This window comes from Camelina sativa, chromosome 12, assembly GCF_000633955.1.
Source record: "Camelina sativa cultivar DH55 chromosome 12, Cs, whole genome shotgun sequence".
NCBI lineage: Eukaryota > Viridiplantae > Streptophyta > Magnoliopsida > Brassicales > Brassicaceae > Camelina > Camelina sativa.
In genome coordinates this window covers 9,309,408-9,335,776 of record NC_025696.1, presented here as the reverse complement: position 1 = coordinate 9,335,776, position 26,369 = coordinate 9,309,408, and the positions used below count along the sequence as shown (strand labels likewise).

General features: G+C 36.6%; 4 protein-coding genes across 6 annotated transcripts; 3 read left to right on the top strand and 1 right to left on the bottom strand.

The window, feature by feature from the left end:
• Window positions 9,709-10,849, bottom strand: LOC104731069. Its single transcript, XM_010450335.2, has one exon. The coding sequence runs from the start codon at window positions 10,550-10,552 to the stop codon at window positions 9,950-9,952; it is 603 nt and encodes a 200-aa protein (XP_010448637.1). The 5' UTR covers window positions 10,553-10,849; the 3' UTR covers window positions 9,709-9,949.
• On the top strand, window positions 10,893-17,132 carry LOC104731068 (probable inactive ATP-dependent zinc metalloprotease FTSHI 1, chloroplastic). 3 transcript variants are annotated; one of them, XM_010450332.2, is made up of 15 exons: window positions 10,893-11,775; window positions 11,860-11,944; window positions 12,120-12,554; window positions 12,641-12,694; window positions 12,789-12,854; window positions 13,281-13,376; window positions 13,878-14,006; window positions 14,086-14,138; window positions 14,259-14,454; window positions 14,622-14,736; window positions 14,874-15,023; window positions 15,928-16,136; window positions 16,278-16,390; window positions 16,472-16,721; window positions 16,792-17,132. In XM_010450332.2, exons 1-15 carry the CDS (start codon window positions 11,072-11,074, stop codon window positions 16,987-16,989), a joined length of 2,853 nt encoding a protein of 950 aa, XP_010448634.1. In that variant the 5' UTR covers window positions 10,893-11,071; the 3' UTR covers window positions 16,990-17,132. The 3 variants fall into 3 exon arrangements, with proteins under 3 accessions (XP_010448634.1, XP_010448635.1, XP_010448636.1); XM_010450333.2 differs by having other exon boundaries at window positions 14,874-15,029; window positions 15,934-16,136; XM_010450334.2 differs by lacking the exons at window positions 15,928-16,136; window positions 16,278-16,390; window positions 16,472-16,721 and adding exons at window positions 15,374-15,486; window positions 15,568-15,817 and having other exon boundaries at window positions 14,874-15,232.
• On the top strand, window positions 17,245-19,879 carry LOC104731067 (uncharacterized protein slp1-like). Its single transcript, XM_010450331.2, has 4 exons — window positions 17,245-17,720; window positions 17,914-19,058; window positions 19,138-19,223; window positions 19,333-19,879. The coding sequence occupies exons 1-4, from the start codon at window positions 17,519-17,521 to the stop codon at window positions 19,568-19,570; spliced, it is 1,671 nt and encodes a 556-aa protein (XP_010448633.1). The 5' UTR covers window positions 17,245-17,518; the 3' UTR covers window positions 19,571-19,879.
• On the top strand, window positions 20,161-21,107 carry LOC104733331 (probable F-box protein At4g23960). The gene is made up of 3 exons (XM_010452915.1): window positions 20,161-20,370; window positions 20,473-20,669; window positions 20,882-21,107. The coding sequence occupies exons 1-3, from the start codon at window positions 20,173-20,175 to the stop codon at window positions 21,105-21,107; spliced, it is 621 nt and encodes a 206-aa protein (XP_010451217.1). The 5' UTR covers window positions 20,161-20,172.

The following is a 26,369-nucleotide window of genomic DNA, read 5'->3' as shown; positions in this document are numbered from 1 at the left end:
TGCCTGAGGTTATGCGTGCGTTCCACAAGGTATTTCATGTGTCGATGCTGAGGAAGTGTCTTCACGAGGGTGACCGGTTGTTGCCTAAGATTCCTGAGGATCTTCAGCCCAACATGACGTTGGAGGCGAGACCGTTGAGGGTACTCGGGAGGAGAGTCAAGGAACTTCGGAAGAAGAAGATTCCTTTGATGAGAGTCCTGTGGTACTGTGATGGAGTAGAGGAGCAGACTTGGGAGCCTGAGGCGAGGATGAAGGCAAGGTTTTAAGAAGTGGTTTGAGAAGCAGGCCGCGACTTGAGCTTGTCTAGCCGGGTCTGAGTTGTAGTCCGTGGCTAGAGCGAGTACAAAGTATTCCAGCCCATCTCTCTTGATACTTGGTCGCTTAGGGGTGGTTGGTTTTGCGACTCAGTACTAAGATGAGGTGGTGCTCGGAATGCGGGTTGATGGATTGGATTGTTGTATCTTATTGTTTCTGTTGTATTTTCGTTGAGGTTGTAACGATTATGACATTTTGAGATTAATAAGATGAGTATTTTTCTTTATGTTTGACTGTTGTCGTCATGGGAAAAAGAGAAATAGCTCGGGTTTCTATTTTTGGAAGTTTTCATAAATAGAAAGTTTCCACAAAAGGAAAGTTTCCAGAATTAGAAAGTTTCTAAAAGGGGAATTTTTGTGGGAAGTGTTGAGGTAGATCTAGCCGGGAGATACTCGATGGCATCAGGTTTGTTTTGCTCAAGGCCGTGTGGGCCCAACTCATGTGATACCGATAGCTCGATGGACTTTGTGGCCAGAGAGTGGGAGTGGTATGAGGCTTCGGATGACGATCCGAGAGCGTGCTTGAGGGTGACGACCCAAGAGCGGGATATTTGAGACTCCCTGGATACCGTAGCTGTGAGCCGCGGCTTGGCAGTGAGCCGGTATGTCTCGAGGGTTGCGACCCGAGAGCGGGGGGAGTGTGTGTGAGTGACTTCCTGGATGCCGTAGTTTAAGGCGGTTGGCCTGATAGCGAGCCGGCATGATTCGTTGGTTGCGACCACGGACGGGGGAAGCACTGAGTTGTGAGCAAATAGTGTCTTTGATGCGAGTATATTGGCTAGAGGGAGACCTCATGGTTCAGTCGGAGGTGTGCGGGCTGTTGCGACAGTGCACGGGAAACCTTGGCTGACGGTATTTAGTCCGGTCGGGGACGTGCGGGCCGTGTTGACGGTGGCACGGAGGTCCTTGACAGTTGGACGGTTTTGCGGGATTCGAGGACGAATCCTTGTTGGTGGGGGAGAATTGTAACATCCGCGAACCAATTTTTAAGGTTTTGGTGTGGGTGTCGATCGACACCCTTGGTGTATCGATCGACACCATGTTTTCTGGTTTGGTCCGGTTCGTTTTAATTGCTGTTTGGTTCGGTTTGGTTCAAGGAAAATCCCTAAATCGTGTTATAAGTGGAGAAGCGACAAATTAAGGGTTTTAGGGTGTCTTGTCGCCGTTTTCAGAGATAGAGAGAGAGGAGAGAGCCTATTGTGGTGTGAAGGAGATTAAAGGAGAAAGATCAGAATCGTTAGGGTTTGGGAGGAAACAGTTTCGGCATATCAAATCGTTCTCAAAGGTAATGAAATTTGGTAGGTTTATTCCCAAGTCTTTCATCGTCATTCGCCTTTTTACAGAAGTAGATTTGGATTTAAACTCGATGAGTTATTGGCAGTTTCGTGAGACACGTTTTCTCAGACGCGAGTTGGGACCATCGGAGATTGTAACTGAGATCGTGGTCTCGTGTGGTGCCTGATCGTGCTGAAATTTTGTGGGAAGCTTCGTGACGTCTAGGGGTAGCTTTTCACCGGAGCGATTTGATAGTTAACGGTTGGTTTTTATTTTAGGGTTTCGTCTTTGAGACTGTTCTTTTCTGATGTTTCTGTCCAGTTTTGTTATAAGTCGTTTTTGGTTGTGTGGCTTGTTGTAGGGCGTTTCTGGGCTGTTTCAGACGTTAGGAGGGTCTCAACTGGTTGTATTGGTTGTTATAATCAGTTGATAAGGTGAGTGCATGACCATGGCTTATCTAAGCCTGAGAATCCTTTGTTGTTCTTGCTTGATTGGTGGTGCTTTGTGGTGTTGTTCTTGCTTGATTGGTTGTGTTAGTGGTGTTGTTCTTGCTTGTGGTGGTTGTGTTATGGTTCTTATAGGTTCCTGAAGGTTTTGGGTGAGGTTGGAACGGATTGGAGATGATTGGAAACGGAGGTTCGTCGTTCGGATTCGTGCAGTTCGCGTCTGCGAAGGGAGTGTCGATCGACACCAGTTAGGTGTCGGTCGACACCATGTTTGGTCAGTGTCGATCGACACCTCTCTGGTGTCGGTCGACACCAAGTTGCTTGTTTCGTGATTTTTCCTGGTTTGTTGTGTTTGGTTGTCATTTGTTAAGCATTGGAATCTCAGTTGCTTGTGTGTATAGCCCAGTAGATGGGAGGATTGCCTCACTAAGTATTTGTGATAATACTTACGCATCTCAATTGTTGTTTGTGGTGTGCAGGTTTGTGACGTGGAATCATGGCAATGAGGAGGAGGATGATCTAGGGTCTCGTTTGTGTGTTATTAGATTTGTTGGTTATGTTGTTGGAACCTTGGTTAGTGTTATGTTAGGTTGCGGGATAGAATGGTTAGGAATGTTATTGTATTGATGATGTTGTTGGTTTTGTATTATTGGTATGTTTCCGTTGTGCTTAATGTTATTGCTGGTTTAATGTTGAGTTGTGGTTTGGGTTGATTAATTAAGTAGTATGGGATTCTTAATTATATATTATTTTTAATTATTAAAAAAAAAAAGGGGTCGGGTTGTTTCATATGTAGTATTAAAGTCAATCACATTAATATGTGTTGGAGAACACAGTATTGGACTGACCCGCAATGAGAACTCTACTAGAATGTTATATGAGTGTCATAAGAGTTTCTCATCACAACTATAGAGTATAGTCCTTTGACCTGAGTTTGTCATGTTTTCTTATACATGGATTGGTCCGCTTTGATCCTGTCAAACATCAGCCGTAACAGGTGATTATAAAGACATTGATTGGGCGTATTATGAACTGTGTAAGGAACAGGGATGGAATAAGATGGGATTTGTCCCTCCTATATAACAGGAGATAAATATCTTTGGGCCTATCGAAGATTTGATACTGGGAAATGCATGGCCGTGCTCAAACGAGGTGAAAGTCAATCGTTTGTTTTATCAGTATAAATCGGAGTTCGATAAATATGATTTAGCTTAATAAGGATGACATTGTTTCTTGCCTTATGCTAAGATCGAGATATAGAGACGAAAGGATTATCGGAATAGATGATTCCAGTACAAGTGGGAGATTGTTGGGAATGTCCTGAAATCACTTGTACTTACTCTTCTATAGTCAAGGTTTGAAAGTCGTATAATATTAGATGATTATAATGTTTTGCTATAAACCTCTTATAATCAATGGCTTTAAAAGTTCATTACTAATATTATGCGATCCTACAGGATCACACACCTAAGCAGATTGGATTAATGTTACGTTGGGTTGTTTATTAATATATATATATATGATATATATATGATATACATACTTGTGTTATGTATATATGCACGTGAAATAAAAGGCAAAAAATGACTTCTCTTATTCTCGAGGGATTAGTCATGTGATTGGGCTTTAGCCCAATAAACTTAGGTCAAACGTATTAACTATATATATTGATATATAGTATCGCTTGAAGGTTAAGTATTATTGGAGCAGCCGAACCCTAAACGTATAAGACAAAATAGTTTGTCATACTCTGAGATCTGATCTCTACGGCACTAGCATCCCGCTTGATCCAGTCTGTGTGCGTGTGGATATCAGTAGAGGCACAACGTTTGGAGTGCTTTACAACTTTAGTTTAATTTAGTTCATCTTCCGCTGCGAACTATCCAGGTATATTCATAATCTTATGACATAGTTTTGATTCAATATTTACATGAATCCTGGCAATTGAATTTATGACTAGTTTATAAATTGTTATAAACCGGTATAAATTCCAACAAAATAAACTCTCAACTTAATAACTGAATCAGTGTTGTGTTGCGTATCACCGATCTAAAGCCCACGAGCAAAGCCCATTAAGCGGTGGGCTTCAAGGATTCATTATGGGCCAGCTGAAAGGCCTAGAAGGTGTCGTTTGATCAAGAAGAGCGTCGAGTCGACTACTGAGAGGATTTCGGGGTGAGTTGAGGAGATCACGGACGAACGAGGTGAGATTACCAGAGAAAGTCCAGGAATTCATATTAGGGTTTGTTAGTAGTACCTCGCGATAGGTCGTAAATAAACACATTGTAACATTTCAACTAAGATATTGAATACAAATTCAGTTCGTCATTTTCTTTTTCATTTTTGCTGATTTCTACCGAAAGTCTGACCCGAAAATCTCTAAATCTTATTTCACTTAATGAACATATGAAATTGTGGTTGTCTAACAATTAGGTACAAATTTCATTTTGTTTTAAGAAATCACCAAAAACCGAATAACCCTATAGCGCTGTCTAGTGTACGCCTTTCTTTGAAAGATAAGCCCGAAACTTTTTTTTTGGGATGGGTTAGGCTATGCGACTTTTGCGTCAGCCAGAATCTAGCCATCCCAATTTATATGCCTAATCTTAATAGAAAAACATCGAGTATATTAACTCTTTAAAATTTTTGAAAGTCCACCATTTTTAGACTTTAGAGTTAGTTCTTATGAATCTTAATTATTATTTTGGGTCAAACTAGTACATATTATATGTGTTTCTAGTATGATTTAAGGCTTAACTATTAGGGGATTAGGGTTTTGGATTTTTTTAAAGTAGACTATTTTTTAACTTTTAAATATACTAGATTAGTACCCGCACATAGTGCGGATTTGTTTATATATATATATATATATTTATAACTATTGCAATACCTTCTTTTGGTGAGGAAGCAAAGAATACTAAATTTTGTTTAAAGCAAAATCTTATTCTAAAGTGATTTTTGTAGAAGAAAACTATTAGCATATTTTTTATAGGAAGTAAAATAATCATACCATTTGCATATTTATTTGGTAGATAAAAACATTTAAACATCCTACATTAATTCTTGTATAAAACTTAGGTATTTAGATATATTTGTATTTAAGATTCTCAACTAAATACTATGGGACTCTCAGAGTCTCTTTTATCAAAAAGATTTTCATGTAGCTTGGTTAACTCTTTAATGATTATACAGTAGAACCTTCATAAATTAATACTCGGTAAATTAATAACCTCTATAAATTACTCCCTCCATTTCATAATATAAGATGTTTAGAGGATTATTTTTGTTTCATAATATAAGATGTTTCCAACTTTCTATGCAATTTTTAGATTAATTTTATATTTTATATTATGCAGTCTTGGATATGATTGGTTAAACTTTTTAAAAGTAACTTTTTCTTAATATGTGTGTTTCTACTAAAACATCCTATATTTTGAAACGGAGGGAGTAATAAATTTATTCGGTCTCAAGTCGGGACTAGTGTAATTTTAAATTTTTTTGAAAATCTTTTGTAAATATATAGTCCCATCAATATTATAAATTAATAATTAATTAAAATTATCTAAATATATGTATATATACACACATTAATTTTTAGTAAAGTTTATTTTTAATATTTTTACTATATACAAATCTTTGTGTGCTATCTTCAAAACATGATAATTGTTATTTTCCTTGTAATTGATTTTATAAAAATATTAGTTATAACAATTAAATCTTATTTTTAATTTTTTTTACCAAACTAGGAAAGTCTCTCTAAAAATTAATAATTATTAATTTATCGATAAATTAAAACCTCTATAAATTAATAGGTTTTCATGGTCCCAGCCTTATTAATTTATAGAGGTTTTACTGTAATTAAGATAGACAACTCACCTTCCTGGTAGCTATTCAATTTCTTGAATATAACTCAAGAATTTAATTTAATTTCCTTTTTCTTTTCTTTCTGTATATTCCTCAACCAACATTATATCATGGATATAACTATCGTTCATTTGATAGTGAACAAAACTCTGAATTTTTTCACATATACAAAATTTATTTCTCTAAGGACACACTTTCATGAATTTCTCAACAATATTAACAAAATTCTTAGTCACTGCTGCAACCCTTCAAATTGTTGAGAAAATTCTAACGCATGAACCATATGTTCAGATCTTCATGGTTTATCCTAAGAGGACGAAGCAAATCTTTGGTTTTATTCTCAATAAATTTTTATCTTTTGGTGATGGATCTACTTACTTAAAGAATACATCAACATGTTCTACGCCTATTTAAATTTCTTATATAAATATTAAAATTGTTTGTGATATGAAAAAGAATAAAAGATATGGAAGATGTTTCAAATTCTTCTTTAATTTTAAATATGTTTGTTTTTAATTTAGGTGCTTTTAATTTGGGTTGACATGTGACACTCTCTCCACTGCTGACATATCACTCATGTGGAGAGGATTGAGCAACTTTCATATTATAGATCAAAGAAAGAGAAATACATGTGCTGACATGTAATCATAATTTTTTAAGCTATTTATTTTATTTATTCAATTATATTACATTTTTTGTCAACCATATTTAACTTCAAATAATATCTCTTGATCTTTTATAATAATATCAGTTGTTAAACACATTTGAAGAGTCATGAACTTATCAAAAAGAGTATGGGATGAATCTGTATGATAAAATTAAACACAACAACTTTGTAGTCTTCAAATGTAATATATTCTAATATATATAAGTTGATTAAAATAATACAGTAGCATAAAATTTGGTCTTACTTAGTGGTATAGTCATATAGAAGAATATAGCCTGCTAAGGCCATCCGCAATGGGAGAACACTTGGTGTGTTCTTAGCCCATTAAAATCATAAATATAATGAATAGTGGCATAAGAACATGTTTTCTAGTTCTTGATGTAGAACTGATCTAGGCTCAGTTCTAAGCTGACGTGGCAAGCTGTGATTGGATACAATTTTTTGCAAACAATTTTTCACAAATTAAAAGAGGATTTGATTTAAACTATGTATTAATTAAATAAAATGTTTGTTTGTTTTAATTAAGTAATATGTTTGTTTGTTTTTTTTAATCTTTAATGATTTTTTGTTTCATAAAAATTTGGTATTGTATTTTGAATTTTAGTACAAGTTTTATAAGTTTGCAATTTAAATGTTATTTTTACAGTTTTTATAAATGTAATATATTTAAGAATATTATACTATTAAATCTTATGATCTTAAACATGTTCTCCCAATAATTAACTTTTTAATAAAAGATCTTAACTACTGATCTTAGATTATTTTCATAATATTTTTACTCTAAGAACATCCTAAAGTGTTCCCCCATTGCGGATGCCCTAATGTACCTGTATATGTTGTATATCATTTCATTAATCTTTCCACACACAATTGAGGTAGTGATTGGAAGCACTGAAAAAGCGGTTTTCAGTTCTTTTTTTTACAAAACTGCACTTTAACACCAATCAAAACATTTTACTAAATTTGCGTTTTTTTTTTTAAAAGAGAGATTGCGATTTTACCGGTTAGATAATGCACTGAATCGCTTTTCCAAAGGAACACAAGTATTACCCAGCGGATTTGTGAAAACGCAGTTAATATAATTATTAAAATATTTAAAGTAGTGCAATTATTTAAAATATACCATTATTAATGCAAGAATAAATGAAAAAAAAAAACTCTTCTATCTTCTCTCTACCTCTCTCCTCTCTCATTTATATATATGTATATAATCATTTTTTTTATAAAAAACATTATGAGATGATATTTGTTTACAATGTATTTGTTGTTAGATGGTCTAATACAAAAATACCTTTATTAAATAAATTAATGGATTCTAAATTAATAGTGATGATGTAAATGTTATAGATTCAGTTTCTTAAATGATTTAATGGATTTCAAATTATAAAGATTGATTTAGATGATTAATAAATTCAGTTTATATGTTAATAAATATTATTCCTACTGCTTTTATCTATTTTACCATTCACATATTTTTAAATACCGCAAATACTGTTTTTCACCAATCAAACTTTTTTTTGAACCGCTTATTTTATATAAACCGCACTTGTCCTGCAAATACTTTTCTCCCGCATGTACCGTAGTTAAATCGTACTGCACTATAATTTTTTTTGTCCCGCACTACTAAATTTGCAGTTACCATTCGGACCCTGAAAATCATCACTTTACATTTTTACTTGCTATATTTCTTACATATATTTATGCGTTTCTATTAAAATCGTCACAAATGCTAAAAGAGAATGAATATGATAATGTCTGTTCATTTTTAAAATCATTGTATATGCAAGGATGGCACAATTCAATGGATTAGTCCAGAGATTTTCTGTCACGAGAGAGGAAAGAGAAGAAGATTTGGGAAATAAATGTTTTCAGGTCAAACTATAAAGGACTTTCACACATTTTTGGTCAAAATCCACCCTTAACTAGATACTAAAATAAATTTGCATATATATATGATAATTTAACATTTTACGTAAGACGTCATATTTATTTCTGGAACTGGAAGTCTGGAACCATTCATTTAATATTTTATTCTCTTTTAGCATTTATTTCTAGTCAACATCTTTGGTATGATATCTGAATAACCTCCAAATCATGAAATATTTGGAATTTGCCATTAGAAACAATACATTTTGAATAAATATATTAACCTTATAAATAAGAACCTTAACTAACCATTTGAATCCACACTAAACGTCTAACTAAAAGAACAAAACACAATGAAAACACCATTAAAGATATTCACCGTTTTTGCTATAATCTTTTGCTATGCCAGTTCTTCTTGTCAAGGATTCAATCCTTTTGGTAAAAATTCTGTCACTATCACCAATGATATAGGTCCAGGAATAGTCCTAACTATACATTGTAGATCCCATGACGACGATTTGGGAGAGCATGTTTTGCAGCCCGGACAACAAGTCAATTGGGAATTTAGGGAATCCTGGCTTAAAACAACAGAGTTCTCATGCAGTTGTGGTTGGAATAATCAGCGTAAACAGTTTATTGCATGGACGTCTTTCGAGGAAGAAGATCGATGCCTTAAATGTAAGTGGTCTATTAAAGCAAGCGGTCCATGTCTCTATGCAGATATTACTAGGGAAACCAGGTGCCATCCTTGGTAGAACAATTCAATGGTCTCAAATGATGTTATTTATATTAAGATTAAACAAAAATAATGGTATTATTTGACATAATAATAAAATCAGATCTGCAGCATGTCTCTGACTTTTATGTTCGTCATCCAGCACGACAATACACTACTAGTCTGATTTATATATTGTGATTTTTAGTTAACTTGCTTAGCTTACAACAACAGTACTTACAATCACCTTTGATTTTTTTTTCCCGTACTTACAACTAACGACAGTTCGATCTTAGCCGTATGTTGTTAACTTTTTAGCTTACAACAGTGTTTACACTTACAACTTACAACATACATATCACCTTTGGATTTTTATGACCTCAATCGCGAATTTTCTTTATAACCAATTAATCGGACATAAATGTAAGTATTGAATTGTAAGTTGTATAAGTAATTAACTAGTACTTCGAACGGGAAACAACTTTAATTAAGGTGTCAAAAATTTAACATAACCGAATATTTTACACAAAGTAATATTTGTCACGGTCCTTCCTCAATACATACAATTGATACATGGATCAATTTCTTTATATCTTTGTTGCTTTTGTTGTATATGAAATCGTTTACAAAATCTAAAATTAAAAATAAAATTTGAAAACTAAAACCTACTATAATCTAAAAACCTTTAAAAATTTCCTAAACATTCAGGGCCATAGATAGCTAAATTTAACTGTTTTTAAATATGTATGAAATTTTTCAAACGAAATTTATGATGAAACAAACGGACGGCTACGATCAACTATCAACAACGGACGGCTACGATCGAACCATCACTCGTGGAAATCACAATCCTACAGTTACATTTTGCCGCGATTCGGTGAGTAAACAAACCAAGAACCCGGACCCGACCCGCCATCTCCAGCTTCGATTCTATTTCCACCGTTGACCCGGACCGCTTATCCAACTCCACTAACCCGGTTCCGTAACCGCCTGATCCAAGATTTCGAAATCCGGCGGCGGAGATCTGAGAAGCAGAGGCCACCGCTAAAGGAAACGACTGTACTGAGAAATCAGCAGACATGTGTTTCGTTTGACCCGATTCGATCTCACCAGCGGGTATAAAAGTGGAACCGATCCGGTATCCGTAGTAGAAGAGCTGGATTACGTTGTCATAGTGCGAGAAAGCTGCGCGGTTAGGGTTTCTAACGGCGGAGAATTGGGAATAAGTGAAGCTGACGGAGCCGTTCGCAACGGAAAATGACGGGACCTTAACTCTAGTGACGGATATCTCTGGATCTCTCGGTCTGAACACGGTTAAATAAACAGTTAGAGCGGCGATGATAAGGAAAACGATGAAGAGCGTGGCGACGGCGCATGAAGCAAGGTTTGAAGAAGACTTCGACATTGTGTGGAGGAGATAATAATGTGTTTGGTAGCGATGTTTTAATTGTTCGCTGGTTGGGTGGGAGATAAAAGAGAAAGCAAACGTCGTCGTGTAAAAGGTAAAGCAAAAAAAAGGCTATCTGTTTGGACATAGTGATAACGTTACGATGGTGTTTTGGACTGAAGTGTGTGTGCGTGTGATGCAACGCAACGAAGGTGGCCGACGTGAACGCTATATAAGACAAAGAGATAATAAAATAGTGGCGGAGTCGGGTTTACCTGAACCGGAACCGGTTCTTGTACCGGTTATTGAACCATTATAGTGTTGGCCGTGGGAGTTAACTGAACTGAAACCCCTGAGACTGAAAAATTAAAAAAAACCCCGATTGCTCTTTTTCTCTTCTTCTTCTTATTCTTCTTCTTCTTCTTATCCAGAAGAATCCATAATAACCAAACGGCAATTTCAAAATTCTCAAATGCAATTCGATCTTACTAGTATTAGTCAGTGAAGCTTCTTTCTTCTCTTCTGTTACATGGTGATATGGCTTCTGTAGACACTGTCTTCTCACTCGGTGGTACTCGTTTACCCAAAAGTATCTCAGAGATTCCCAAGAAATCGATTTGGAAACACGCGAATGCATCTAATTTCTCAGCGAAAACTCGATGGAGAGGTCCGATTCTGCGTCGTTCGTTTACGGTTTTGTGCGAATTGAAAAAATCTGGGGAGACGAACAAACCCCCCGAAGCTGCTGTTGATGATTTCGTAACTAGGGTTTTGAAGGAGAATCCTAGTCAGGTGGAGCCTCGTTACCGAGTTGGGGATAAGCTTTATAATCTTAAGGAGAGAGAGGATTTAAGCAAAGGCGGCGCCAATGCGTCGTCTGGTGCGTTTGAGTTTATCAGAAGGAAGCTTGATTCGAAGACGAAGGTGGAGACGACGGAGAAAAGTGAAAGTGGGAATGAGTCTGTTTATTTGAGTGATATTTTGAGGGAATACAGGGGGAAACTCTATGTTCCTGAGCAAGTTTTTGGACCAGAGCTATCTGAGGAAGACGAGTTTGAGAGAACTGTGAAGGATTTACCAAAGATGAGTTTGGAGGATTTTAGAAATGTTATGAAGAATGATAAAGTTAAGCTGCTTACATCCAAGGAAGTTTCTGGTAGTCCTTATACGAGCGGCTATAGAGATTTTGTTGTTGATCTTAAGGAGATTCCTGGAGTCAAGAGCTTACAGAGAACCAAATGGTGAAGTACTTGGATTAAGAAGAATAAGATAAGTGAAGTTTCATTTTTGATGTATTGATTTCTTATTGATATGTTTCTTGATAGGTCAATGAAGCTTGAACTTGGAGAAGCTCAAGCTCTTCTCAAAGAGTACACGGGTCCCCAGTACGAAATAGAAAGGCACATGACGGTGATCACTCTTTTGTTCATTTGGAACTTATCTACTTGATTATAATCTCTAGTGTTCTTGATATTTTTGTACTGTGTTGGATATGAATTTTTCAGAATCTATTCACTAGGTTGACAAACAGTGTGTTGTGTTCGGTTATTGACTTAGTTTTCTGTTATTAAATGTTTATTTGCAGTCTTGGGTTGGAAAAGTGGCGGACTACCCAAACCCAGTTGCGTCTTCTATTTCTAGTAGAGTGATGGTTGAGCTGGGAATGGTGACAGCAGTTATTGCTGCAGCGGCAGTTGTTGTTGGGGGATTCTTAGCCTCGGCTGTTTTTGCAGTCACTAGTTTCGCCTTTGTCACTACAGTTTATGTTGTTTGGCCTATAGCAAAGCCATTCCTCAAACTTTTTGTTGGCATCTTCCTTGGTGTTCTTGAAAAAGTATGGGATTACTTTGTTGATGTTCTTGCCGATGGGGGGATCTTCTCAAGGATAACTGATTTTTACACATTTGGTGGTGTATCATCAAGCTTGGAGATGCTCAAACCAATCCTACTTGTTGTCATGACTATGGTTCTTCTTGTTCGTTTCACTCTGTCACGAAGACCAAAGAACTTTAGAAAATGGGTATAATACTTTAATCTTATAATGCGTGCTTTACTTGTTACAGTGATATTGCTTTTGCTCTTAATCACTTAAAACTTTTTTTGCAGGACTTATGGCAAGGGATTGCTTTTTCTCAGTCTAAAGCAGAAGCTCGTGTTGATGTAAGTTTCTAACCATTATTCCTATATGTACGTTTCTTCAGTTCTGATACCTTTTTGGTTAAGTTTTTGATGACATCGAATGATTATGTTACAGGGTTCAACCGGTGTTAAATTCGCTGATGTTGCAGGGATTGATGAAGCAGTTGACGAACTTCAAGAGGTATCGTTAGACCAAATTTCTCGCAAAATACTACTATTAAATTCAAAACCTTAAGCTTCTTTACCCATCATTGCATGAACTTGTATTACATCTTCTAATTTCATGAACATTCATCAACGAAACTTGGAATTTTTGTAAATGAATAATATACGCGCTTGCTTGTTCTGCTTGAATTTCGTTCTTTTGTTATGCTTGCATCAGTTCTTCCCTGAGTATGGATCTCATATATTAGTATGTGCATTCTTGGTTAGCTTTTCCTTTTCATATTTGGGTTTAGATTGCTTAGCCTCTAAATCCCTTACCATTAGGGCTTTACTGCTACACCATCAAGTATGTATTTGCATGACATTATTTCTTCGAAAGAAACCTGGAACGGAAGCTTACTAACCTCTCATTTTCATTACGCTTGTCACATTGTTTTGATAGCTTGTAAAGTACTTGAAGAATCCCGACCTGTTTGATAAAATGGGTATTAAACCTCCTCATGGAGTTCTTCTGGAGGGTCCCCCAGGTTGTGGCAAGGTATGTCTAACCATCTATGTTAATACCAATCTAAAAGATTTATTGTTTAAGTAGTGGATAGTATTTTTAAAGTAGCATTATACTCTAGAATGCTTAGAAAGACTATAGAAATATTTGATAATCAAACTTGCCGCGGTAAATGTTGAGACTAATTCTGCTGAGGTTGACTGTTGGATTTCAGAGTATTCTGAATGTTTGGAAATTTCAGAGTTTGGCATTGATACTAGAACGATCTTTCATCACTACTGCTACACTTTAAACCTGAAATTTGTCTAAATGAAGTTTTGAATGTTTAGATGCTATTGTAAAGTCATTACTGATTTCCTATTCTCGTTTGAGATCTTATAAAATGTCAATGTCTTATACAATTGTAAAGTCCTATAAAATTGTCAATGATCAGTTAACCTCTTGTTGTAGTCGAGTAGATTTTTCTACAAGGATCTTTTGACAACCCAATTGCTAGCAATATATAGCCTAACCTAAGCTGATTTGTTTTCGTAGACACTCGTTGCAAAAGCTATTGCGGGGGAAGCTGGTGTGCCTTTCTACCAAATGGCAGGATCTGAATTTGTTGAAGTTCTTGTTGGAGTTGGTTCAGCGCGTATCAGAGATCTGTTTAAAAGAGCTAAGGTGATTGGACATATGTGTATTTATGCATATTGTGAAGTGATGTTCAATAGTATTTGATGATGTCCATGTCCTTGTGCAGGTAAACAAGCCATCCGTTATTTTTATCGATGAAATTGATGCCTTAGCAACTCGGTATACACAATATCCATCCCTTTTATCTAGATTTTGATATAGTTACTGCCTTCCTGCGTATTTTTTCAACTTGAGACAGAGTTTCACTGATGTCTCTCTTTATATTTTGGTATTCGTTAGACGTCAAGGGATTTTCAAGGAAAACTCCGACCAGTTGTACAATGCGGCCACTCAAGAAAGAGAAACCACATTGAACCAGCTACTTATCGAGCTTGATGGTTTTGACACCGGCAAAGGTGTGATTTTCTTGGGTGCCACCAATCGCAGAGATTTGTTAGATCCTGCTCTTCTACGTCCAGGTCGATTTGATCGAAAGGTTTGTGATTAACAAAATTTTGTCACACAATCTTCTAATTATCTCAGACTTTTTTATGGCAGTTATTTCAAAGTAATAATCTATTCGTAAGCCATTTGATGTTTTCTCGCATTAATATAGTAGGCTAAGAATTTCTGAAAGACCGTAAAAGTTAATCTTCTTATCAGATAAGAGTTCGTCCCCCAAATGCGAAAGGTAGATTGGATATTCTGAAGATTCACGCCAGCAAAGTCAAGATGTCAGATTCTGTTGACTTATCATCCTATGCAAGTAACTTGCCAGGTATAAAATCTACAACTGATGTTTCAAAGAATAATTGTTCTGCTCATGGTGTGCCTTTTTCCACAGAGAAGTTATGTGTCTGAACATATTGGTCTGTATAAAACTTTTCTTAAAGTAATGGTTTATATTGAATACAGGATGGTCTGGAGCAAAACTGGCACAGTTGGTTCAAGAGGCTGCTCTTGTAGCTGTCAGGAAAACGCATAGCTCAATTCTTCAATCAGATATGGACGACGCTGTTGACAGACTCACTGTTGGGCCGACACGTATTGGTTTAGAATTGGGACATCAAGGTCAGTGTCGTAGAGCCACAACTGAAGTCGGAGTGGCAATCACGTCTCATCTTTTATTGCGGTACGAGAATGCAAAGATTGAGCGGTGCGATCGCGTATCTATCATCCCTCGTGGTCAGACACTGTCTCAAGTTGTGTTTCATCGACTTGATGATGAATCCTACATGTTTGGTCGTCTTCCACAACTGCTTCATCGTCTTCAGGTCCTTCTCTTTTTCTCTATTAAAAATCTCTTCTTTCATTTCATTAATACTAGGCCTAAGCATTAGATTTTTCGGTTTGTTTGTATGCCTACCTGTATATGATATCATGAGTTTAAACTTGCAAAAATTTCTGTTGCAAAGGTCTTGCTCGCAGGAAGAGCTGCAGAGCAAGTGATCTACGGCTCAGATACTTCAAAGGCATCAGTTGTTTATCTCTCTGACGCCTCATGGCTAGCTCGTAAAATCTTAACCATGTGAGGCCCAATTTTGCACATCTTCACATTCCCTTATAAAGTATATGCTTCTTACTCACGACTTATATATTTGGATTTCAGATGGAACCTGGAGAACCCAATGGTGATCCATGGCGAACCACCACCATGGAGAAAGAGGGCTCAGTTCGTTGGACCACGCTTAGACTTTGAAGGATCTCTCTATGAAGACGATGACCTTGTCGAGCCGCCGATTAACTTCAACATGGATGATGAAGTTGCACAGAGAAGCGAAGAACTCATTAGCCAGATGTATGACAAAACAGTTGCTCTCCTCACACAAAACCAAACCGCTCTCCTCAAAACCGTTAAGGTAAGTTTCAAACATTTAACCGCAATTGCAGCTTTCATTGCTTATTCACACTTTTATTTTGTGTGTGTAGGTTCTATTGAACCAAAAAGAGATAAGTNTAGAATTGGGACATCAAGGTCAGTGTCGTAGAGCCACAACTGAAGTCGGAGTGGCAATCACGTCTCATCTTTTATTGCGGTACGAGAATGCAAAGATTGAGCGGTGCGATCGCATATCTATCATCCCTCGTGGTCAGACACTGTCTCAAGTTGTGTTTCATCGACTTGATGATGAATCCTACATGTTTGGTCGTCTTCCACAACTGCTTCATCGTCTTCAGGTCCTTCTCTTTTTCTCTATTAAAAATCTCTTCTTTCATTTCATTAATACTAGGCCTAAGCATTAGATTTTTCGGTTTGTTTGTATGCCTACCTGTATATGATATCATGAGTTTAAACTTGCAAAAATTTCTGTTGCAAAGGTCTTGCTCGCAGGAAGAGCTGCAGAGCAAGTGATCTACGGCTCAGATACTTCAAAGGCATCAGTTGTTTATCTCTCTGACGCCTCATGGCTAGCTCGTAAAATCTTAACCATGTGAGGCCCAATTTTGCACATCTTCACATTCCCTTATAAAGTATATGCTTCTTACTCACGACTTATATATTTGGATTTCAGATGGAACCTGGAGAACCCAATGGTGATCCATGGCGAACCACCACCATGGAGAAAGAGGGCTCAGTTCGTTGGACCACGCTTAGACTTTGAAGGATCTCTCTATGAAGACGATGACCTTGTCGAGCCGCCGATTAACTTCAACATGGATGATGAAGTTGCACAGAGAAGCGAAGAACTCATTAGCCAGATGTATGACAAAACAGTTGCTCTCCTCACACAAAACCAAACCGCTCTCCTCAAAACCGTTAAGGTAAGTTTCAAACATTTAACCGCAATTGCAGCTTTCATTGCTTATTCACACTTTTATTTTGTGTGTGTAGGTTCTATTGAACCAAAAAGAGATAAGTGGAGAAGCAATAGATTTCATACTTGACCAGTACCCTCCTGAAACTCCATTAAATTTGCTCTTACAAGAGCAGAATCCGGGAAGTCTTCCTTTTGTCCCTGAACATCTCCGGCAGGAATCCGGCGACTTTGTCCTTGTTAATCACTCTACGGACATCAATGCTCAAGCATGATTCCGGCAACCCGTCTCCCCCGGAGACATCAAATCACCAAACTTAGGTTCATTCTTTGTCCGGCATTGTAACTTTTGACTCAATCTCTGAAGTTTCGGACTTTTTATTTTACAGACAGAAAGAAAGAAAAAACTTGGGTCAAAGACACTTTTGAATTTGCTAACAATAGAATAGATTAGACCGTAAGTAGCCGTTGAAAGTTATAACCAAGAAGATTATGAAATTTTGTTTACTACTTTTTTAGAAATTAATTAAAAAAAATCCGAAGAAATCGGTCTCTCGACGGACAAAAGAAAAGTTAGGTTCTTCTTTCAAATCACCCAGCAACACGAGACATGTTGTCTCTCTCTCTCCCTTTTCTTTTTCTTTTTCTTCTTCGTCAGTCTTTTTTCTCCTCTTGTTCCTCGTGCCCTCTTCTCCTTTGCTCCAGATACAGGTCACATTCATACAACCAACGATCTCTCGCTCTCTATCCATCTGTGATCTGTGCATGCACACACGAGCATAGATCTCTGCTGTGCTTATAGAGATGGTGAAGCGCGAAAGTTGTTCGACGATATGCCTGAATGAAAAATTGCAAAGGTTTCGAATTGTCAGAATCCATGAAAAGGCAGATAATGTTAATTCAAGAAGCGGCAGCTTCGTCGAGCGTTCTATCCCTCTCGTTCTCTTTCTCTGGTGCTTCCTCTTCCTCGTCTACTCCAAGCTTGGCCAAAGCCATGATTATGGAGGTAAACATGTATACCCTTGTTTCCTCCGCAATTTATTTGTAGAGAGAGAGATGACATGATCATTGCAGATGTTAATTAAGGAAAGTCTCCAAATTTAGTATCTTTGGAACTTGGGTATATCTGAGATTGTTATACTGTGCTGTTACATTGTGATCCTTTTTCATTCTCTGAAGAATTCAATGTTCTTTTGTAGGTAGAATTGGGAATCACACTGATGGATCAGTTTCAAAGATGCTCAATTCGACGAGTTCTGGTGGAGCTACTGGGAAAGAAAACAACTATTGTCTCCTAAGAAACGGCCAGTTACAAGATGTGTATGAGCATGTTCTTGGGAACAATGCTTTGTTGATCTGCAAAATTGTGATGCCAGAACGAAGAATAAACAAGAAGACCCTAGAAGCTCGTGATCCTAGATATGCCAATCTTGAAGACAAAAGTCTCAAAGCAAATGGCTCATCACAGCTTGTGAATAATGCGACTCATTATAGATTAGAACCAGATGGAACTGGTTATAACTATGCTTCTGCTATGAAGGGTGCAAAAGTGGTAGGCCATAACAAGGAAGCAAAAGGAGCTAGCAATGTGCTTGGCAAAGATCATGACAAGTATCTAAGAAACCCGTGTTCAGTGACTAATAAGTCTGTCGTGATTGAACTTGCGGAGGAGACGCTGGTTGACACGGTGAGAATTGCAAATTTTGAGCATTATTCTTCGAATCTCAAAGAGTTTAGCTTGTCAGGTAGCTTGAGTTACCCAACCGAGGTGTGGACTCCCGCTGGGAGTTTTGTGGCTGCAAACATTAAGCAGATTCAGACGTTCCGGCTCCCTGAACCTAAATGGTTAAGATATCTTAAACTTAACTTAGTTAGTCACTACGGATCGGAGTTTTACTGTACTCTGAGTGTTGTGGAGGTATTTGGCATTGATGCTCTTGAGCAAATGCTTGAAGATCTATTTGTTCCATCAGAGACTCTTCCCAGTAAACCAGCTATGCTGGAACTAAAAACCGCAGATGAAAAGCAAGTTGGGGAAGTCAAAAGCAATAGGACAGATCAGATTGGTAAGGAGACTGAAGCGCAGAAGAAGAAAGATGACGTTGTAAAGACGATTAATGTCATAGGAGAGAAGAAATATGAAGTTAGGGAGAAGCATAACGTTTTGAAAGTGATGATGCAGAAAGTGAAATTGATTGAGATGAATTTATCGGTTCTTGAGGACTCTGTAAAGAAAATGAATGACAAGCAACCAGAATTTAGCTTGGAGATGAATAGAACCCTTATGCTTGTGGAGAAAAGCAAAGCTGATATCAAAGAGATCACAGAATGGAAAATGAAAATGGTAATATTAATTCCAAAGCTTGAAGTCTTTATGTTGTATAAAAAAAAAACTAGTAGTGAATTTGATATTCTTTGAGCAGGAAAAGGAACTTAGAGACCTAGAGCTATGGAAAACTTTTGTAGCTTCCCGTGTAGAATCATTGGCCAGAGGAAACACTGCACTGAGGTCAGTACTGTTTTGTTTTTTTTGAAATATAGAGCAGGGGAGCTATCACGTGAGTTAAAACGTTTTTATTTAGTTGACATCAATTGTCTTCTTGTTTTCTTGAAAGCAGATTGGATGTAGAGAAGATTGTGAAAGAACAAGCAAATCTAGAGAGCAAAGAGCTTGGAGTTCTACTGATAAGCCTCTTTTTTGTGGTCTTAGCAACGATTCGGTTAGTCTCAAGGCGACTTTGGGCGTTTCTGAGGATGTCTTATACGGATAAAGTGCGATCCTTGTGGCCGGATAGCGGTTGGATCATGATACTTCTAAGCAGCAGCATCATGATTTTCATTACTTTGCTCTCTTAGTTAGAAGTTAGTACATGTAGGAGGAGTTATTAGGCTTAGGTGTCTTTTAACAGTGACTTGCTATTTAAGTTTTCTAGGCCTAGGGATTAAGAATAGAGTTTGAGTTTTCATAGATATTGTTAAATTGGATCCAAAAATAAATCAGTTGTCAACTGATTTTCTTGAGAGCTTAGAATTCAGAGCTTTAATTAACTGCGTCTGTGTGTTTGATGTTTCAAAACGGTGTTGTGTAACCAACAAGAACGAGATGCTATTTCATACTACAGTAATAATTTCCCTTAAATAAATTATCTCGATCATTAGATGTAATTTTACGATTTTGCAACGTTATGTTTTGAACCAAATAAACTGATAACCAAAAATAATTAAACCGAACCGAATCGCATCCCAAACCGATTACTATGCCTAATTTCCACGAACCGGCCCACTCCGCGACGAGAAGAGTACACACTACACAACACAACGATGTTTTAGGGTTTTGTTAAAGGAGGAACCACATAACAAAACATTACGTGGACTTGATCTTTGATCATTACTTGCCGTCATAATCCTCTATCCATTTCTCATAGCCGCATCTCACTCTCCTTGAGTCCACCTTCAAAATGGTCTCGAAGGCAGCGAGGGTCGCTGATGATGATAAGCCGGAAACGTCCATGATTGAACAGTTGCTTCCGGAGGTTACTACGACCTATGCTCTCAGTTATTTGGATATCCCAAGTCTCTGCCAGTTGTCAATGACGAGTACCTCGATGATGAAGGCTGCTAATGACGACAGCCTTTGGAAGTTCCTTTATCGCCAGGTAATTTCGTGTCTTAATGAAAGGGGTTTAATTTGTCTTCACTTCATTTGCCTTAAAGGACACTGTTTGGTGCTGATCCCTTGTTTTCTCTCTACATAAAAGGATTTTACAGAGGAAACAAATGATTTAAACCCGGTTAATGGGTGGAAGGCGTACTATGCCGCGACTAAAGCAGTCAATGATGTGAACAATGAATTCTTTAGCATCATTGATTCGAGGGCAATTGATAGAATGACTAGTATCTGGCTCAACTCTGATTATGTCAAGTGCTGCAATGGCTCTGGTGAACTTGTCTCCGGGTACAACTATATATATATAACGCGCCTTACTAACATCTTTGTGTCTTCCATTCTAACGGGTTCCTCCTGATAATATCTAGAAATTATATATGGCTTTCTAATAATGCTCTTTTGTTGAAGTTTGTATTTCTTAAGAGATTTTTTTTGAACAACATCGATCTATAGCTTTAGAGTCACTCATCGTGTTGATCACTTATACTCCTCGTTTATAGGTATGACGCAGTGATGCAAAAATGGAAGTTGTGTTTCGACAACTCGGACTTTGGGTCTTACTTACCCCGTGGTGTGCAGACACGTGTTCTAACCAACGTGGCTTGGGTCACCACGTTGGCCGTCCATATATCTGGCTCGTACTCCCACATCACCAATGTCTTTGAACTCCATAATGGCCGGTGGCTCATGGTCCACCATCAATCCTCCAGCTCCAGTATCCCTTGAGAAAGAAAAAAGAACAAAACTGCGTATTGGACCTGGTATAGTACTGGTTTCTGGTTATTATTATTTAAAAAAAAAAAAAAATCTCAGGACAAAGTTTTTTTTTTTTTTCACAAAAATATATATATTGATTAAACATGATCGTTACATAGGATTTGAGTTAGCCATGGTGGCTTCAATACAGAATCAGCATAATAAATTTTGTCAATACAACCATACTTAGCTAGAGTATGTGCTACAGTATTACATTCTCTCTTTGTGAAGGTGAAAGATACATTTTTAAGTTTTGAAGTCCAGAGATGAATATCTTCCAATAGGTTTGTCAATGAAGCATTTGAATGTTGACCATTAACTAATTTAATTAAGTCATTACAATCTCCTTCAAAAATGATATTTTGGTAGCCCTTGCACCAAGCCTGCTGTAGTGCCGCTAATAGTCCTTTAGTTTCAGCTTCTAAGGCAGAACCTGCATTATTTAGTCTAGAAGCTCCCCATGCCAAAGATTCGCCTTGATGGTCTCGGAATATCCAACCACAAATGGTTTGATGTGTTTGATTATTAAAGCCTGCATCAAAGTTACACTTGATAAATGGATGTGCCGGTGGTCGCCATGAGTCGTTGATTACTCTTTGTGTTAGACTCTGGCTCGGTGATGTAATTCCGAAAGTACTAATCCATTCCTTGCATTCAGATTTAGCGAGCAAAACTGTTTTAGATGCACTCTCTCGATAGTTGTTGAAAACCAAATTGTTCCTAGCTTTCCATATACGCCAAAGTAGATTGAAGGGTAGAAGTAAGTCGAAAATGTTAATGGTTTGTGATGATTGAAATATCATATGGGAAATGATTTCCTCTGCAGTAGATGGTAATTGATCTAGATTCAATAAAGAAGTGTTTGAGAGTCTCCATGCCATATGGGCAAAAGGACATGAGAAGAGTGCATGTTCCATTGTCTCATCAGTTTGGTGACATCTTTGACAGATAGAATCAATGTTCATACCCCTTGTTCTCAATCTTGTTGTTGTTGGTAAAGCCTTTGAAACTATACGCCAAATGAAGTGTTTAATTTTTGGTATAATCCGTAACTTCCATATCTTATTCTTGAGTTCCACTGAGCCATGAGGTATATCCGGTTGCACACCAGGATCAAATGGATAGTGTGTAATGAACCAATATCCAGATTTAACTGTATATGCACCAGAGCAGGTATATTGCCAGATAAGTTTGTCCTGTTTTTCAGTTTGAGACAGATGGATGTCTCGAATTAGTGTATGTTCTGCCTGCGGAACCTGTGTGGAAAGTTTTTGATTGTCCCACGCCCGTGAGTTGCCTGATTTAATAATAAAGTGGTCAAGTGTTGTAGTAGATTGCGGATTCAAACATTGGATCGGACGGGGAGGATTATCACCAATAATGTTGTCAACACCTAAACGTATCGATTTTCCATCACCCACAATATAGCGAGTGCCTTTTTTTAAAAGGTCTAAGCCTATTAAAATTGAGGACCAGCCATAAGATTGGTTCTTCCTTGGTTGAGCGTCTAGTAGTGTATCGTCCTTGTAGTATCGGCTTTTCATGATACGGGCAAACAAGGAGTTAGGGAACTGAATAAGGCGCCAAGCTTGTTTTGCTAAAAGAGCGTCGTTGAATTTAGCTAAGTCTCGGAATCCCAACCCTCCTTCTGATTTTGGAACTTGAAGTTTTTTCCAAGCAATCCATGGAATACTTCGTTTATTTGAGTTCCTTTCCCACCAATAGTTCATTAATAGCGTTTCAATTTCAGTAGTGATCCCTACCGGTAACTTGAAACAGGACATGGCGTATACCGGCATAGAAAGGGCTACTGATTTGAGCATGATTTCTTTTCCGGCAGGAGAAAGTTTCTTTGCTGTCCAACTAGATGTTCGTTTTTTAACTCGGTCAACAATATATTCGAACATTTCTTTTTTCTTTCTACCAAACTGCTCTGGTAAGCCGAGATATTTACCTCCACCACCGTGATTTGGAATGTCTAGGATTGCTTTTAAACGTGTTTGTTTTGCTCCATACACTCGGACTACCAAAAGTTATCATCGACTTAGAAGTATTAATTTTTTGGCCAGAGTAGTATTCGTAGATTTCAAAAACATCTTTCAGAGCTTGACAATTTCGCTTGTTTGCTTGACAGAAAAAGAGGGAATCATCAGCAAATTGGAGATGAGTGATACTAGGAGCATCATTACCAATTCTTATTCCACGGATATCCCCTTGTTTTTCACTCGATTTTATTAAATGGCTCAAAATGTCTGAACAGAGGATGAATAGATAGGGTGACAAAGGGTCACCTTGTCTAATACCTCTCATTGGTTTTATGTTGCCAAATGGAGCCCCATTGATCAATACTGAATAGTGAACTGAAGATACCGTTGCCATGATCCAATTAATCCACTTATCACAGAAACCAAACAGCTTCAATGTTGTTTCTAGGAAATTCAATTCCACACGATCATATGCTTTGCTTACATCAGTCTTCACTGCCATATATGTTTGAGAAACACGTTTCCGGACCTTTAGAGAATGCATAACTTCATGAGCTATCATCACATTATCTTGAATGAGACGTCCAGGAATAAAAGCTGCTTGTGCGTCCGAAACAATGTCATTTAGATGAGGTTTAAGTCGTTGTACCATGCATTTTGAGATAATTTTATACAGAACATTGCATAAAGCTATTGGTCGATAGTCCGAGAGTGTCTGAGGGTTTTCCATTGCACAAAGTTATGTTCTAAATAAAGAAGTCTAATTGCAAATTGATTTGCTAATTTTTTTTGTTGGGTCGATCTCATTGTTCTAAGTCTTCCCTATTGAAATCTACACACATTTAATTTCTAAAAGACATTTGAGTCTTTTGAATTTACGAATATTGTAGTTTAGTTTAGGCGAATTTCGTTAAACCATATAGAATATAACATCATGTGTAATGTAGGATCCGCAACTTATCCCGCTAGACTAACCCTTGGAAAGTGTTGGTCTGATCTACACATGTATATGTGCTATAAGTTATAAACGTCAACATTCGCTAGCCAATGTTTTAAAGATTGGCTTGCCTATCGATATATGTTAGCTTGACCTATTCTTACTAATAACGTGATCCAAAAACACATCATCTTTCAAATGACAAAAAGGCACAAAGTATGTGGAGCCTATAATGATAATGCGTACGAGCGATGATGATAATATCCACTACATTCAAGGTACGTATATACATACTGTGCTCAAACTACTTACAACAACAATTTTTTTTTTTTGATAATTTAGGAATAATCCTAAAGGTTTTCTAAGCCCAAAGACTAATTTCCTGGGGCCGGGAGAAACCATGTTAAATTTTGAATCCCGTGGCCAATGCTATTCGAACCCAGATGACGGAATTTTTTCTCCATTTACAACAATTAACAACGGTACATATTGTTGATCTTAGTATTCCAGTGTGGCAATTTGTCGTTTTGCGGCCAGTGATTTGGTATTGGTCAGCGGAGAACTATTACATATGAGTCTACCATGGGCAATTCCTTCCGACCCTATTAGATTCACTACATACACTCTTGCTCTCCTGCCTGCTCCATGCTCCTTCTCCTTCTCCTTCTCATTCTCTATGTAGAATCACGGTGAACGGCGATAATTGCGCATCATTAGGGATCGTCTATAAATTTTCCTCCATTAATCTGCACAATTAATAAATCACATTATCGGGGCTCGAACTTCAGATTTCCTAGTGTAAAAGCATTAATGAACTTTAGGCAAACCACTAGACAAAAAGACCTTCCACTTAATTTAATTTAATGAAGTGTTTGTTGACAAAAAAAAAAACAATTAGCATCGGTTTTATACTGAAACGAACTAATATAATTCGTGTATTTTATTTTTATTTTTCTTTCCTTGTTTTTTAGTTGTTTATGAGAGTGAAATTTCAAAAAAAAAAAAACGTTAAACAATGAATAATAGTGGAAAACAAAAGTTGTTGACATGTAATGGCGTTTTCGTAAATGCACCAGATTTGGGATGATGGTATTCCAAGATTTGGAACCTCCGAATCTGACGGACTCAAAAAGAGTACCTAAAGATCCTACGGCTAGGGGAACCTCAGAGAGAGCAAGTCAATGAAAGTCAACATCATTTGGAGGAAACGTGAGGAACAAAGATCCCACTTATCCCGGAACATTTTGTTTTGTAGCCGGTCCAAATAATCAAATCCTACTAAAACATTATTAGTGTACTACATTATGAACATCAATGACCAATAACATTGTCATGTATATAGTTTATTTTTTCCGGCTGCCTGATTCAATAAAAAATATGTGGTCCCTTGCTTTTCAACTTATACAATACATTTTATTAGTTGGTAATTCAATTTTAAAAATTTTGTTATAAAAATGTTTAATTATTTTTAGAGTTAAATATATTAGATAAAATAATATGAAGAAGTGTCCCTCTCATATCGGATTGTTTTTATTGTTTAACACTCAATATTATTTATTCCCGTGGAAAATGTCTCAATGTGAAATCCAAACGGATATGCTTCGTTTAAATTTAGCATTTTACAATTATATATATTTACTAGAATATGACTCGTACCATATCACGGGTTGAAATTTATTCCATTTGTTTAATTACTAATTTTTATTTAAAACATCATATATGTAATTATTTTATTTGTTTTAAAAGTTTTTTTTTGGATGGAACACTATGTCATGAAATCATATATTGAATATGACTTATGAAAACAACATTTATTTTGTAAGATATATTCTAGTATATCTAGGTTTTGACACGCGGTATAAAAAAATTAAGTTGTGTGATAAAAAATTAATTTTTGTTTGTTAATTTTATTTAATTTGTTTAGTATTTAAAATTATATATTGTATATTAATTGTTAATTCTATGATTTAATCTATAGTATAACGAATATTAATTTTATGACCAAATATGTAACATATGTTTGTCAAAATCATCTTAACCCAGAAAGCCTACCAAACAATATTATTCCAAACTTAAATTTAATCCGATAAATCATATTTTTGAAATTTTAACCGTGCTCTAGCAAGAAATCATATTTTTTTGAATTTTTTTCATATTATAGTGACATATTATTGATCCGTGCTATAACAAATTAAATTAGAGTGTTTATAATTTTTAACTTTTTGATCTATCATATATTTATGATATTCTTATAAATATCAAATTAAACTATTTTTAAAGATTCCAAATTAAATTATTTAAAAAGTATAT

Excerpts from the sequence above, each read along its gene's own strand:
- LOC104731069 (XM_010450335.2), bottom strand. The coding sequence starts at position 10,552 with ATGTCGAAGTCTTCTTCAAACCTTGCTTCATGCGCCGTCGCCACGCTC.
- LOC104731068 (XM_010450332.2), top strand. The coding sequence starts at position 11,072 with ATGGCTTCTGTAGACACTGTCTTCTCACTCGGTGGTACTCGTTTACCC. Across the intron at positions 12,695-12,788 it reads AAGCAGAAGCTCGTGTTGAT|GGTTCAACCGGTGTTAAATT; the intron begins GTAAGTTTCTAA and ends ATTATGTTACAG. Across the intron at positions 16,391-16,471 it reads GCTCGTAAAATCTTAACCAT|ATGGAACCTGGAGAACCCAA; the intron begins GTGAGGCCCAAT and ends TTTGGATTTCAG.
- LOC104731067 (XM_010450331.2), top strand. The coding sequence starts at position 17,519 with ATGGTGAAGCGCGAAAGTTGTTCGACGATATGCCTGAATGAAAAATTG. Across the intron at positions 19,059-19,137 it reads CAGAATGGAAAATGAAAATG|GAAAAGGAACTTAGAGACCT; the intron begins GTAATATTAATT and ends TTCTTTGAGCAG. Across the intron at positions 19,224-19,332 it reads AGAGGAAACACTGCACTGAG|ATTGGATGTAGAGAAGATTG; the intron begins GTCAGTACTGTT and ends TCTTGAAAGCAG.
- LOC104733331 (XM_010452915.1), top strand. The coding sequence starts at position 20,173 with ATGGTCTCGAAGGCAGCGAGGGTCGCTGATGATGATAAGCCGGAAACG. Across the intron at positions 20,371-20,472 it reads GGAAGTTCCTTTATCGCCAG|GATTTTACAGAGGAAACAAA; the intron begins GTAATTTCGTGT and ends TCTACATAAAAG. Across the intron at positions 20,670-20,881 it reads TCTGGTGAACTTGTCTCCGG|GTATGACGCAGTGATGCAAA; the intron begins GTACAACTATAT and ends CCTCGTTTATAG.